Source organism: Rhinoderma darwinii, chromosome 2 (assembly GCF_050947455.1).
Source record: "Rhinoderma darwinii isolate aRhiDar2 chromosome 2, aRhiDar2.hap1, whole genome shotgun sequence".
NCBI lineage: Eukaryota > Metazoa > Chordata > Amphibia > Anura > Rhinodermatidae > Rhinoderma > Rhinoderma darwinii.
In genome coordinates this window covers 456,801,101-456,814,042 of record NC_134688.1, presented here as the reverse complement: position 1 = coordinate 456,814,042, position 12,942 = coordinate 456,801,101, and the positions used below count along the sequence as shown (strand labels likewise).

General features: G+C 43.2%; 1 protein-coding gene across 1 annotated transcript in view; it reads right to left on the bottom strand.

The window, feature by feature from the left end:
* The window catches only part of SCAF4 (SR-related CTD associated factor 4), a 176,884-nt gene that overhangs the window by 89,629 nt on the left and 74,313 nt on the right, over positions 1–12,942 (bottom strand). Inside the window, exons 4-6 of the mRNA XM_075854538.1 lie at positions 12,457–12,618; positions 11,957–12,089; positions 3,537–3,682 (exon numbers count right to left, since the gene is read on the bottom strand). Of these exons, the coding sequence (XP_075710653.1) occupies positions 3,537–3,682; positions 11,957–12,089; positions 12,457–12,618 (441 nt within the window). The remainder of the gene's footprint in view (positions 1–3,536; positions 3,683–11,956; positions 12,090–12,456; positions 12,619–12,942) is intronic.

Here is a 12,942-nt window from a genome sequence, read left to right as displayed (position 1 = left end):
GAGCCCTGACTGACACAAACGGAAACCATTTCAATGGTGACGGATCCGGTGCCAATAGTTTCCAAATGTCTCAGTAGTGCAGGGGATCTGTCACTTTGAAGGAATCAGTAGCGTAGTCGACTACGCTATTGATTCAGTCAAAACAACGGAATCCCTGCACAACTGAGACAAAAACCATTGGCACCGGGTCCGTCCCATTTGAAATCAATGGTGATGGAAACTGAAACCTCTGTTTTCTGTTTGTGTCAGTCAGGGCTCCGTTCGGACGGAAAGCTCAGACGGAACGGAGCCCTGACGCAGATGTGAACGAAGCCTAAAGCGTAGACTAACATGTATTAAAGTAATGAACTGCCAACACAATTTTACACAGCATATGTATAATAGCTTCACTCAAAGCAATCATATCTATGCTTTTTGGCTTATTATGCGAGAGGCATAGCTTTCAACCTACTGACACCTTTAGTTGATCTTATCTGTGCTCCTTTATTTTCATTAAATTGCATATGTATACAACAAACATCTTTCCACTTTGGTTTTCAAAATGTAACAGCTGAAATTAAGTGCATTTTTGGTGTGGATATTGCAATGAACGCAAAATAGGGAGATGTCCCTTATGATGTGAAGCCTTTATTTTTATGTAGTGACACCTGGACAACTTGACTAATAACTGCAAAGCAATTTCAGTTCCATGTTTCAGTTACTTGTAAAAAAAAGTGTTTGCTATAGGTGCCAGACAAAACACACACATTCCATTATTATTAAACATATCGCAAATTCCCTTTCATTTCATGTTCATTGGGTGACACAGATGATCTTGGGTAATATGCTGCTGCCGCCACTTGGTGGCGGAAACCAAGCAAACTTAGCTCCTCCTACCAGGTTATGCCCCCTCCTGCAGACACTGAGCTAACCAGCTTGTATATAAGCAGTAGAAGAAGCAGAGGAACACAAACTGACATAACTAATAAAGAAAACTGTGAACCAAAAATGAACCGGAAGAATCATGATGGGGAAAATCAGTAGTAAACATCTACAAAAGAGGTTCCCTGACCTTTGTCCGATATGCCTCGCTAATGGTGGACTGAACACAGAGGGCTATGGTGGACTTGGAGGATGCCAGACAATGTCTGGGACTGTCCAGAATGACAAAAAGGAAGCATCGGATAGAAGGCTGTACAAAAGAAGTTTTCAATGCGCAAACATGGTTTGTGAAGAAACTTCCAATTGGGGGGGTGGGGCTGTTTGGGCCACCCCTTGCAGAAAGTTAGACAGTTAACTTGGCCTCCAGCAGCCATTGGAATAAAAATAGAAAGGGAAGACACCTTACCCTTAGAAGTCGTTTTTGTTTTTACTTAAATGGAGCTAAAGCAAAGGCTCTTCTATGTTATATAGCAGATCCAAGAGGAAGACTGTTTTCCAGCTTTGAGCATGGTTTGAATGACTTGCTTGGAGTAGACAGCCATGACATTAAGTGAAGACCTTACAATTTTGGAGAGGACCCTAGGAAAGAAGATCCTCTCTGAGAGGAGTCAGACAGAAGAGACCAAATCAGTGTATCATGCCCATCGAGGCCAATTTGGAGTGATAGGAACCGTTAGCATGCCTTCTCCCTTGATCTTCCTTATGATCAGGTAAAGGAACAGAAGAGTGGAACTTTTTCACGTTCCCCCTACATCTTTCCCAGAGTATGGCACTAGAGCCACAGGGTAGGGTAAGCTAGCCATTTAGCATGGATAGGCCCGAAGCCCCTGTTGTAGGGTGGAGTCTGTCTTCGGCTGAGCTTTGTCAAAACACATGCCCAGAAAGATAAAAGCATTAAGGGGGGGTTGATAATTCAGCAGTAGCGAGACAAGGTGTCCAGAGTTACTTGAAAACTCCCTAGCTGGGCTGATCAACGTGGGGTCAGGACTATAATGTCATCGAGATAGGGAATGTTTACCACTGCCCGGGAGCCTGTGGGGCCGTTGACTGGCTAAAAATGGGAATGCCAGAAATTGGTAATGGCAAGCCTGGATCACAAAGTAAAGGAAAATCTGATAGGATGCACAGAGAACTGTGCAGGTATGCATCCTTCATTTCCACCAATAGAAATTCTACTAGCTTCACGGACGCGAACAACGCAGAGTTCCCAATCAAAGTAGTCAGACCTTGACATACTGGTAGCGGCGAATCAAATCCAGAATAGGGCATTCTATTACATCCTTCTTGAGAACTACAAAGAGGTTTGAATAAAACCCCTGAATATGTTATTGTGGAGGCACCTGATCAAATCACTCCTGGGAGAGGACACTTAAAGAGGCTCTGTCACCAGATTTTCAAACCCCTATCTCGTATTGCAGCAGATCAGCACTGCAATGTAGATAACAGTAACGGTTTTTTTAAAGTTATGACCATTTTTATATTTATGCAAATGAGCCTCTCTTAAGTACAACTGGGCGTGTTTAAAGTTATGTACAACTGGGCGTGTATTGTGTGTGTACATCTGGGCGTTTTTACTTGTTTTACTAGCTGGGCGTTGTGAATAGAAGTGTATGATGCTGACGAATCAGCATCATCCACTTCTCTTCGTTAACACCCATCTTCTAGCAGTGCACAGACACACAGCGTGTTCGAGAGATCACGCTGTGACGTCACTTCCTGCCCCAGGTCCTGCATCGTGTCGGACGAGCGAGGACACATCGGCACCAGGCGACAGAGGCTACAGTTGATTCTGCAGCAGCAGCGGCGTTTGCAGGTAAGTCTATGTAGTTTCTGTCGCCTGGTGCCGATGTGTCCTCGATCGTCCGACACGATGCAGGACCTGGGGCAGGAAGTGACGTCACAGCGTGATCTCTGGAGAACACGCTGTGTGTCTGTGCACTGCCAGAAGCTGGGTGTTAACAAAGAGAAGTGGATGATGCGGATTCGTCAGCATCATACACTTCTATTTCAGGCCTACACAAGTGGTGCAAAAAGTGCCTCATCCGCCGAGAAGCAGGCGATAACAAGCTGTGAGCTTTGTGCCTGTGAGGAGCTTCAGAGTCGAGAGGAGTTGTAGGAGCTAGAGGGGAGGAGTACAAAAGAACACCTCATGCTGTAAGATCCCCAGAGAAAATTTAAAAAGGGATAGGAATGCCAAGAAAAAACAACTTTCACCTCTGGGTAGTGGTGGTGGGCTAGTGTATACTGTACACCTCCTTGGTGTAATCGCTCATGTTTTGCTGCTAGGCACCCAGCAGGTTTACCCCTTCAGCATACCTCCCCTCCCCAGGAGGGTAAGTATGCAGGTTATCGCAGTGTCTGCAGGAGTGGTATAGTCCGGTAGGAGGAGCAAATACTTTTCTTACTTGGTGTCTGCCTTCTAGTGGCAGCAGCATATATACCCAATGTCATCTGTGTTCACCAATGACACTGAAAAGAAATCTACTTGTAATATTTTCTGATAAACAGATGCAAATTTAGGACAAATACTACTAATGACTTGCAAGTAAACAAAAAGGCAGGGGGATAAATAAATAAATACACCACAAAAGGTGTTGGCGGGGGTAGTGACTTACCTGCTGCCCTTGGCTGCTCTGAAACAACTGAGCTACAGCAGCAAAAGCATCTGAGTTGGGTAATTGAGGAACAGACACAGCAGGAACAGAGCTGGGGGGCTCATCCTGAGGGTCTAAAGGCATTGTAGGAGGAGGGGGAGAAGCTCCTGCAAAAAAAATTACATCTTTGTTAACTGTAAATCACACATTTTAATGGCTATACAGTTGTTCGTTGTCTTGCACAACAATCACTGCTCGCAAGCACAACCATTTATAAAAGCCATGTTTACGGTTTAAACGCCTGGAACGGTTCAATAAAAATGGTGTATTATTAGCCACTTAACAGGTTGATCTGAATGAGGTTTATCCATTTTTATGGCTAAAACATGACTGCGGTAAGGAGTCTTTTTTTTTTTTAATCAGTTCAATTTTATTCAAAAAAACTCCACATTATTACAGGTCATTGTACGTTCTCAAACAGTATACAAGTAAATTTCAACAGACCCAATTCTTTGCATTAAACCAAACATTCCCTTCCCCCCAACTCCCCCCTGTATCCCCCCAGCCGGTCTATTCAATACAACTTTTCCGATCCTCTCCCCTTATGCACCCCCCCGTCAGTGGCCCTATACCTGCACTTGTTGCCTTAGTGTCATTAGCTCCACAGAAGCATACCCAGATTGATCAATCCACCTAGCCCATTGTTTGTCAAACTTGCCCCTGGACCCCCTCTTGGAGTATATCCTATATTCCATCAGAACCTGTGAGTTAAGTGCCCCTATGATTTCTTGTTTTGATGGTGGCTCCGCATCCAGCCAGTGCTTTGCTATTCCTTTCCGAACTTGATACAGTATTTTAGCAATTGCCAGCCCTGACATCCTATCTCCCACCAAATCTCCAACATACCCTAGCAGCATTACCACAGGATCCCATGGGATCTGTACCTCAAACACTCTCCCCACTAGTTCCAATATTTCCGTCCACAGACTCCCCAGCCTCCCGCATGTCCAGAACATATGAAGAATGTCTGCTTTTTCTTCCGGGCACCTAGGGCACTTGGCATCTTCTCTTAATCCCATTTGTTTCAGCACCCACGGGGTCCTATACACCCTATGAATCAGAAACAACTGCGATCTCCGTTGTGCTACATTAATGGACAAAGTACATGTTGCTGCCAATACCGCCTCCCAGTGGTCTGTTGTAATAGGACCCACATCCCTCTCCCATATAGCTTTCACTGGTGCCATAGGATCTCCCAGATGTTCCACCAATAACCTGCGATAAACCAATGAAATTAATCCTTTTGATGTTACTGCTTTTGCAATATGCTCCAACACCCCCGCTGCATGCATCGTCAGGTCCACACTGACCGCTTGTGTCTGCACAGCGTGCCGAATCTGCAGGTACTGATAGAACATGCGGGAGTCCAGTTGAAACTCCTCCCTCAGTTGTTGAAAAGATTTGAGTATGTCTCCCTCGTACAACTGACTCAATCGTATTATGCCTTGCTGCTCCCACCCCTGCATCCCTTCCAATTTACCCAATTCCCCCAAATAAGCATTCCTCCAGAGTGGTGTATATTTAGTGCACTCTCCTATCCCCAGCAATTGCTTGCACTGCCACCACACCCTGTGTATGAGAAGCAGAGTAGGTCTGGTACTCGCCATCCGTTTATAGCTGTGCGCTTCCAGTCCTGCCAACGGGTTCTCCCCCCCCCCCAGATATGATAGGATGCGCGCACTGGACCCCCATGTCTCTTCCTGCTCCCACCCCCAGAAATGCTGACATTGGGCAGCTAAATAATACACCCAGGCATTGGGCACAGCCAGGCCCCCCTCCTCCTTTGGCAGCTGTAATTTCTCCAGTTTAATCCTAGGTACTCCCTTCTTCCATACTAGGTCCCTAAAAAGGTTATGCAATCTCCTGAACCAATATTTGGGGATCCATACCGGTGAGTTATGTAGGACATACAGCACCTGGGGCATAAGGATCATTTTAATCAAATTTGTCCTACCCAGAGCCGATAGCAGTAACTTATTCCACGCCTCTACTTTGGCTTTTATCGTTGTTAACAGTGGCATTACATTAAGGGACATATAATCCTGCACTTTCGCCGTCACCCTCACCCTCACCCCCAAATACTTAAACTCCGTAACCACAGGTATCTCCACCTCCTCTTCCCCATTCTGGATAACCCCCGGATCCATGAGCACTAGGGCCGATTTTGACCAATTAATGAGTAATCCTGAATATTTCCCAAACCTTTTAATGAGGGCCATCACTAACGGTAGTGTGCGCTCGGTATCTGCCATGAATAACAGCATATCGTCTGCGTATAGTGCAATTCTTTCCTCCACCCCCCCATACCTCAACCCCTGAATATGTTCATGTTGTCTCACTGCACACGCCAAGGGTTCCACCGCCAACGCGAACAACAATGGAGATAATGGACATCCCTGACGCGTTCCCCGCTCCAGCGCAAACCGATCCGATAGCACCCCATTCACCCTTATCCTTGCTGTCGGGGCCACATACAACAACTTTACCCATTTTATATAATTAGGACCAAATCCCATTTTTCCCAGAACTGACCACAAATAATTCCATTCCACGCAATCGAATGCTTTAGCCGCATCTAAGGACATTATGGCTCTCCCCCCACAATTATCCGGCAGAACTTGTAAATTCAAGAACAGCCGTCTCAGATTCACCGCCGTCGATTTGGATGGCATAAAGCCGGCCTGATCTCCGTGTACCACCCCAGCTACTACTTTAGCTAGTCGAAGCGCCAATACTTTCGCCATGATTTTAATATCCGCCGTCAGCAGTGAGACTGGTCTATAGGAGCCCGGGAGCTGAGGATCCTTCCCCTCTTTAGGCAGAACTACTATAGTCGCTTCATACATTGTTTCTGGAAGCCGCCCCCTATCGAAGCTATCTAAAAGAGTGGCCAATAACTGCGGCGCAAGCTCCTCCCCATATTCCTTAAAAACTTCCACCGGGAGACCATCCGGCCCCGGCGCCTTTTCACTGGCTAGTATCCCTATAGCCGCTTGTAGTTCCTCCAACTGCGGTAAGGAGTCTAGTGTAGCATGTACCCATGACTATATATCAATTGGGGCAAAAAATAAATACTGTAAAGTGAGCGAAGCGTCTAGTGCTGGAATCAGGGGAACGGTCACGACTTTATGAACCTGGTGGCAGATGCCCTTTAGAATTCAAACTGCAGCAGCAGGTTGTAAAAGAACACTTCTGAAAAGGGAATGAGGCTCTGTCACCAGATTATCAAATCCCTATCTCCTATTGAATGTGATGGGCGCTGCAATATCTTTTTGCAATATTTTTTGGAAAAACTATCATTTTTGCCCAAGTTATGAGCAATTTTATATTTATGCAAATGAGCTTTTCAATTGACAACTGGGCGTGTATTGTGTTTTTACCAACTGGGCGTTGTGAATAGAAGTGTATGACGCTGACGAATCAGCGTCATACACTTCTCATCGTTCCCACCCAGCTTCTTTTCAGGGTAATAATGTTGAAGGACCTGTGGGTGACGTCATCATTCCCACCAAGCTTCTTTCACTGCAGACACACAGCGTGACGTCACCCACAGGTCCTTCAACCTTGGCGTCGGAAGAGAGAAGACACATCGGCGTCCGAGAGAGTACAGTTGAATCTGCAGCAGCATCACCGTGCGCAGGTAAGCATAGTAAACTTCCTAGAGACGAGCATATTACCCTCTCGGACGGCTGGAGCCCATGTATCTTCTCTGTCCGACGCCAAGGTTGAAGGACCTGTGGGTGACGTCACGCTGTGTGTCTGCAGTGAAAGAAGCTGGATGGGAACGATGAGAAGTGTATGACGCTGATTTGTCAGCGTCATATACTTTTATTCAAAACGCCCAGTTGGTAAAAACAATACACGCCCAGTTGGTAAAACGAGAAAACACGCCCAGTTGCCCATTGAAAAGCTCATTAGTATAAATATAAAATTGCTCATAACTTGGGCAAAAATGATCGTTTAAAAAAAAAAACAAAAAAAAACAAAAACGTTGCTGTTATCTACATTGCAGCGCCGATCATTTTCAACAGGAGATAGGGATTTGATAATCTGGTGACAGAGCCTCTTTAAAGAGGCTCTGTCACCACATTATAAGTGCCCTGTCTCCTACATAAGGTGATTGGCGCTATAATGTAGATGACAGTAATGCTTTTTATTTTGAAACCGATCTATTTTAAACCACTTTATGAGCGATTTTTAGCTTTATGCTAATGAGCTTCTTAATGCCCAAGTGGGCGTGCAGAGTGTATGACGCTGACCAATCAGCGTCATGCACTTCTCTCCATTCATTTACACTGCACTAGCGATATCATTATATCGTTATGTGCAGCGACATACACAAAAACTAACATTACTACAGTGTCCTGATAGCGAATATACATCATTACCAGCCTGGACGTCATGTGTACTCAGAATCCTGACACTTCTGAATCTTTTCTGTGAGATTCCAGCAAGGCAAGCATAATCTCGTGAGATTACGATGTAACCTGTCATTTCAAACGAATCCCCCAATAAATCACCCCATTTTAACCCTTTAGGCGTTTCACAGGAAATAAAGCATAGAGGGGACATGTACACATTTTTTTTGCAGAAATTCATTTGTAATAAAAAAAAGATTCTGTAACACAGAAGGTTTTACCAGAGAAACGCAACTCAATATTTATTGCCCAGATTCTGCAGTTTTTAGGAATATCCTACATGTCGCCCTAGTGTGCTAATGGACTGAAACACAGGCCTCACAAACAAAGGAGCACCTAGAGGATTTTGGGGTCTGCTTTTTTTTTAGATTATATGTTAGGCACCATGTCAGGTTTGAAGAGGTCTTGTGGTGCCAAAACAGTGGAAACACCCCAAAAGTGACCCAATTTTGGAAACTACACCCCTCAAGGAATTTATCTAGGGGTATAGTTAGACTGTTGACCCCACAGGTATTTTGCTATATTTATTGGGAGTTTGTCTGTGAAAATGAAAATCTGTAATTTACAAGGAAGAAAATGCACCCCAACATCTGTAAAGCATATTCTCCCGATTACAGAAATACCCCATATGTGGTAAACTGCGGTTTGGACCCACAGCAGGACTCCGAAGGGAAGGAGCGCCATTTGGATTTTGGAGCGCAGATTTTGCTGGATTGGTTTTCAGTGCCATGTCGTGTTTGCAACGCTCTGGAGGGACCAAAACAGTGACCCCATTTGGGAAACTACACCCCTCAAGGAATTTTTCTAGGGCTATAGTGAGCATTTATACCACACAGGTTTTTTTTGCAGAATTTAGTAGAATTAGGCCGTGAAAATGAATATTAACATTTTTGTCCACTAAAATGTTGAATGTTTTTCCTTTTCACAAGGGATAAAGGAGAAAAAGTCGCCCTAAATTTGTAACAAAATCTGTCCCGAGTAGGACCATCCCCCACCTGTGGTAGGAATTGATTTTCTTAATAGAAATTAATTAACCTTTGCAGGACTGATCCTTTATTACTTTTTCCATTTTAGTTTTTCACTCCCTGCTTCCAAACGCCATAACTTTTTTATTTTTCCATCAATAGAGCGGTTAGGGGGCTTATTTCTTGCGGGAAGGGTTGTAGTTTCTATTGACACCATTTAAAGTACCATATAATGTACTGGGAAACCGAATATAAAATGCTTTGTGGTGTGAAATTGGGAAAAACTGTGATTCCTCCATTGCTTTTTGGGTTTCATTTTTACCGTGCGGTAAAAACGACAACTTAACTTTATTCTGCAGGTCAGTACAATTACGGTGATACCAAAAAGGTGTGTGTGTGTGTGTGTGTGTGTGTGTGTGTGTGTGTGCGTGTGCGCGTGCGCGTGTGCGTGTGCGCGTGTGCGTGTGCGTGTGTGCGTGTGTGTGCATGTATATATATTTATTTATTTTTTAAATTTTACTATTTCTACAAAGAAAAAACTATTTGTTATAAAAAAAATTGTTTTTTGTCAACACATTCTGAGAGCCATAACTTTTTTTTTTATCGATTGAGCGGTGTGAGGGCTTATTTTTGGTGGGACGAGCTGTAGTTTTTATTGGTACCATTTTTTCGTACATACGTTTTGATCACTTTTTGTTACAGTTTATTTAGAGCTTTGGTGACCAAAAAACAGTGGCGTTTTATATTCTTTATTTCGAACAGCGTTCATTATGCGCTAAAAATTACAGCTTTACTTTATTCTGCGGGTCGATACGATTACGGCAATACCATATGTATATAGTTTATGTTTTGCAGCGTTTGCACAATAAAATCACTTGTTTATAAAATTTATTTGCGGTGTCACCATATTCTGAGAGCCGTAACTTTTATTTTTCAGTCAAAAAAGAGGTGTAAGGGCTTGTTTTTTGCGGGATGGGGTGTAGTTTTTATTGGTACTATATTGGGGTACATGCGACTTTTTGATCACTTTTTATTCTATATTTTGGGAGGGGTGGTGACCAAAAAATAGTGATTCTGGCATTGTTTTTAGTTTGTTTTTTTGTGGCGTTCGCCATGTGGGAAAAATAACAGTTTTATAGATTGGGTCGTTACGAACGCGGTGATACAAAATATGTACGGTTTAACGTTTATTTTTTTCCAATAAGAGACTTACAGGAATTTTTTTATTTATTTTTTTACACTTTTGTAAAACATTTTTATTAACTTTTTTTACTTGAAGCTCTGATCGCTGCTAGAATACATTACACTACCTAGGTTTCCATACATAGCAGACCCGGAGGCTGTTGCCTGGCCTCCGGGTGCCATCACAAGAATCAGCAGCCCCCACAATTGCATGGAGGCGGCTGATGTGCTACAAACCCACTAAATGCGGCGATCGCAATCGTGCCCCACATTTAACGGGTTAATTGCCTAAATCAGCGGCAATGAGCCGCTGATCGGCAACAGTGGAGTGTCAGCTGTCGGGGGCAGCTGACCTCCTGGTTCCCGATGCACACTGTCATGGACACCGTCACTCTGACAGGAAGTCTATCAGGAGGCTGCTCCTGGTAGGCTTCCGTACATGGCAGACACGGAGGCCATTACTTGGCCTCTGGTCGCCATCTGCAAACCTCACGATTTCATTGTGAGGTCTGCCGATGTGCTAGAAACCCCTAAAATGTGGCGACTGCAATAGATTGCCGCATTTAAGAAGTTAATTGCCGAAATCAGCGAAAATGAGCCGCTGATCGGCAACAGTGGAGTGTCAGCTGGCCTCCCGTTTCCCGATGAACAGTCAGCGACAGGAACAGCGCAGTAACTGTACGTCCTGGTGCGATAAGACACTGGCCACTCAGACTTAGTTGCGTCGTGGTGCGCCTAGGGGTTAATGGCACCATTTTGGGATACATATTTTTTGATTACCTCTTGAATTCACTTTTTATTCTATGGGTCGGTACGATTACGAAGATGCCACATATGTACAGGTTTTTTATGTTTTCTGACTGTTGCACAATAAAAACACGAACTAAAAATGTTTTTGCATAGTCTCTTTCCAAGAGCTGTAATTTTTTATTTTTTTTTCCGTCAATGTAGTAATTTTTTGGACGAGATGTAGTTTTGGGGTACATGGGACTTATTAACTTTTATTATGACTTTTTTGGGGGGCAATGTAAAAAACAAAAACAAAAAAAAACAAAAAAAAAACACATTTCTGCATTTTATTTTTTACAGCATTTACCTTGCTGTTTAAATTACATATTAACTTTATTGTTTGAGTCATTATGGTTGCGGCGATGCCATAAATGCGTACATTTTTTACAGACCTGGGGGCTTTTATCAGGCCCCCGGCTGCCATGGCACCCCATCGGAGGGCCGCGATTGCATTTGCGGGCATGCGATGGGTGAGAGAGGGAGCTCCCTCCCTCTCTAAAATTAAATGCCGCGGTTGCTATTGACCGCAGATTTAACGGGTTAAACGGCCGCTATCTAAGTAAAAACTTTGATCGCGGACGTTGGAGCAGGAGCCTGGCTGTCAGACAACCAAGCCCTGGCTCCAGCCTGCAGGCAGTCAGACAACTGAGCCCCGGCTCCAGCCTGCACGGGACACCCGTGCAGGACTTAGACTGGGCCGCCGTGAAAAGGCAACGGCCTAGCCTAAGGCCCCTTGAAAAGGCGTATTTGTTGTCACTAAGGGGATAAATGATTGTAATTTTTTTCCTATGCTTTAGTTTCGACTACATAGTTTCACATATTACAGTCAGTCAGGAAAATTCTAAAAATAATTTTATTCTGTTTGTTTCAAATATATAGGTCGAGAGATACGAATAAAAATGCTAACTTCTATACTTTAACATGTGAAGTGCAATGTGTAAGCCACTTGCAGACATGGAAGTCACTTCAAATTCCTTTAACCAATGTTTTACTAAATGCTCTTAACATATTATAGAAAAGGTCCTACCTTCTTCATTCGCAGAGCTATCAGCCAATTCAGCAGGTGCAGTACCTGCTGCCATATCCAGTAATGGTTGAATGATCTCAATTCTAAACACTCCATTTTTTTGCCACAAGTTTAATACCCGGACGATCTTACTCTAGAAAAGTGGTTTAAGAAAAGGTTAGCTGCATGTATATCAGAAATATTTAATAAATTATGAGATAGATGCCAAGAGAATCTGGAACTAAGACAATAAAAATCAACTAGGGTTAAAAATTAGTATGAGCCAATTGAAGACACGTCAATTCGAACTGAGAAAAAACAGTAGAAAAAATTAGAACAGGTAAAAATAAAAAACGCCAGAATGCCTATTTATAATACTAAAAATATATATATATATAAAATTTTAAGCAAGGTTATGTTTAAGAGGCTCTTCAACAAATTACACAGTAACGCGTTAGTCTGCAGAAGTGTCGATATCAAACTGATTATTTCATAGGGACGGTAAGGTGTTATTGCGCTACCTTATCTTCTGTTGGACAGAGATACAAACACTGGAAAGTTGCTGTCAGGTTCTTGATGAATCTTGGTCCAAATACATCTTTGTCAATTCCAAATTGATGACGAGATTGCCGAACAATTGAGTCAATGACATACAGCCCTGGTACTTTATATTCAGGTCTACACTGAAAGAAAGAAATTCCCCAAAAAATTGTTATCGGTGGAGTGAGAAATTAGAAAGAACTAGTTAATCAGGAAATAGATCATGACCGGATGTACAAATAAAATGCATTTTTGTTTTACCCCATCTTCCTTTTATATATTTGTTATAGAAAGCAGCTAATAGTGCTAGCTACTTAAAATAAATAAAATGTTCATCAAGTTCAAACTTTAAGACCTAGCTTTTGGACCTAGAAGTAGGGAAAGACATCCCCTGAACAGGTGTTGGCAACTTTGCCTCATGACAATTGGACAATTCCCCCTCGATCATTCATTCCTAGATTATTCGA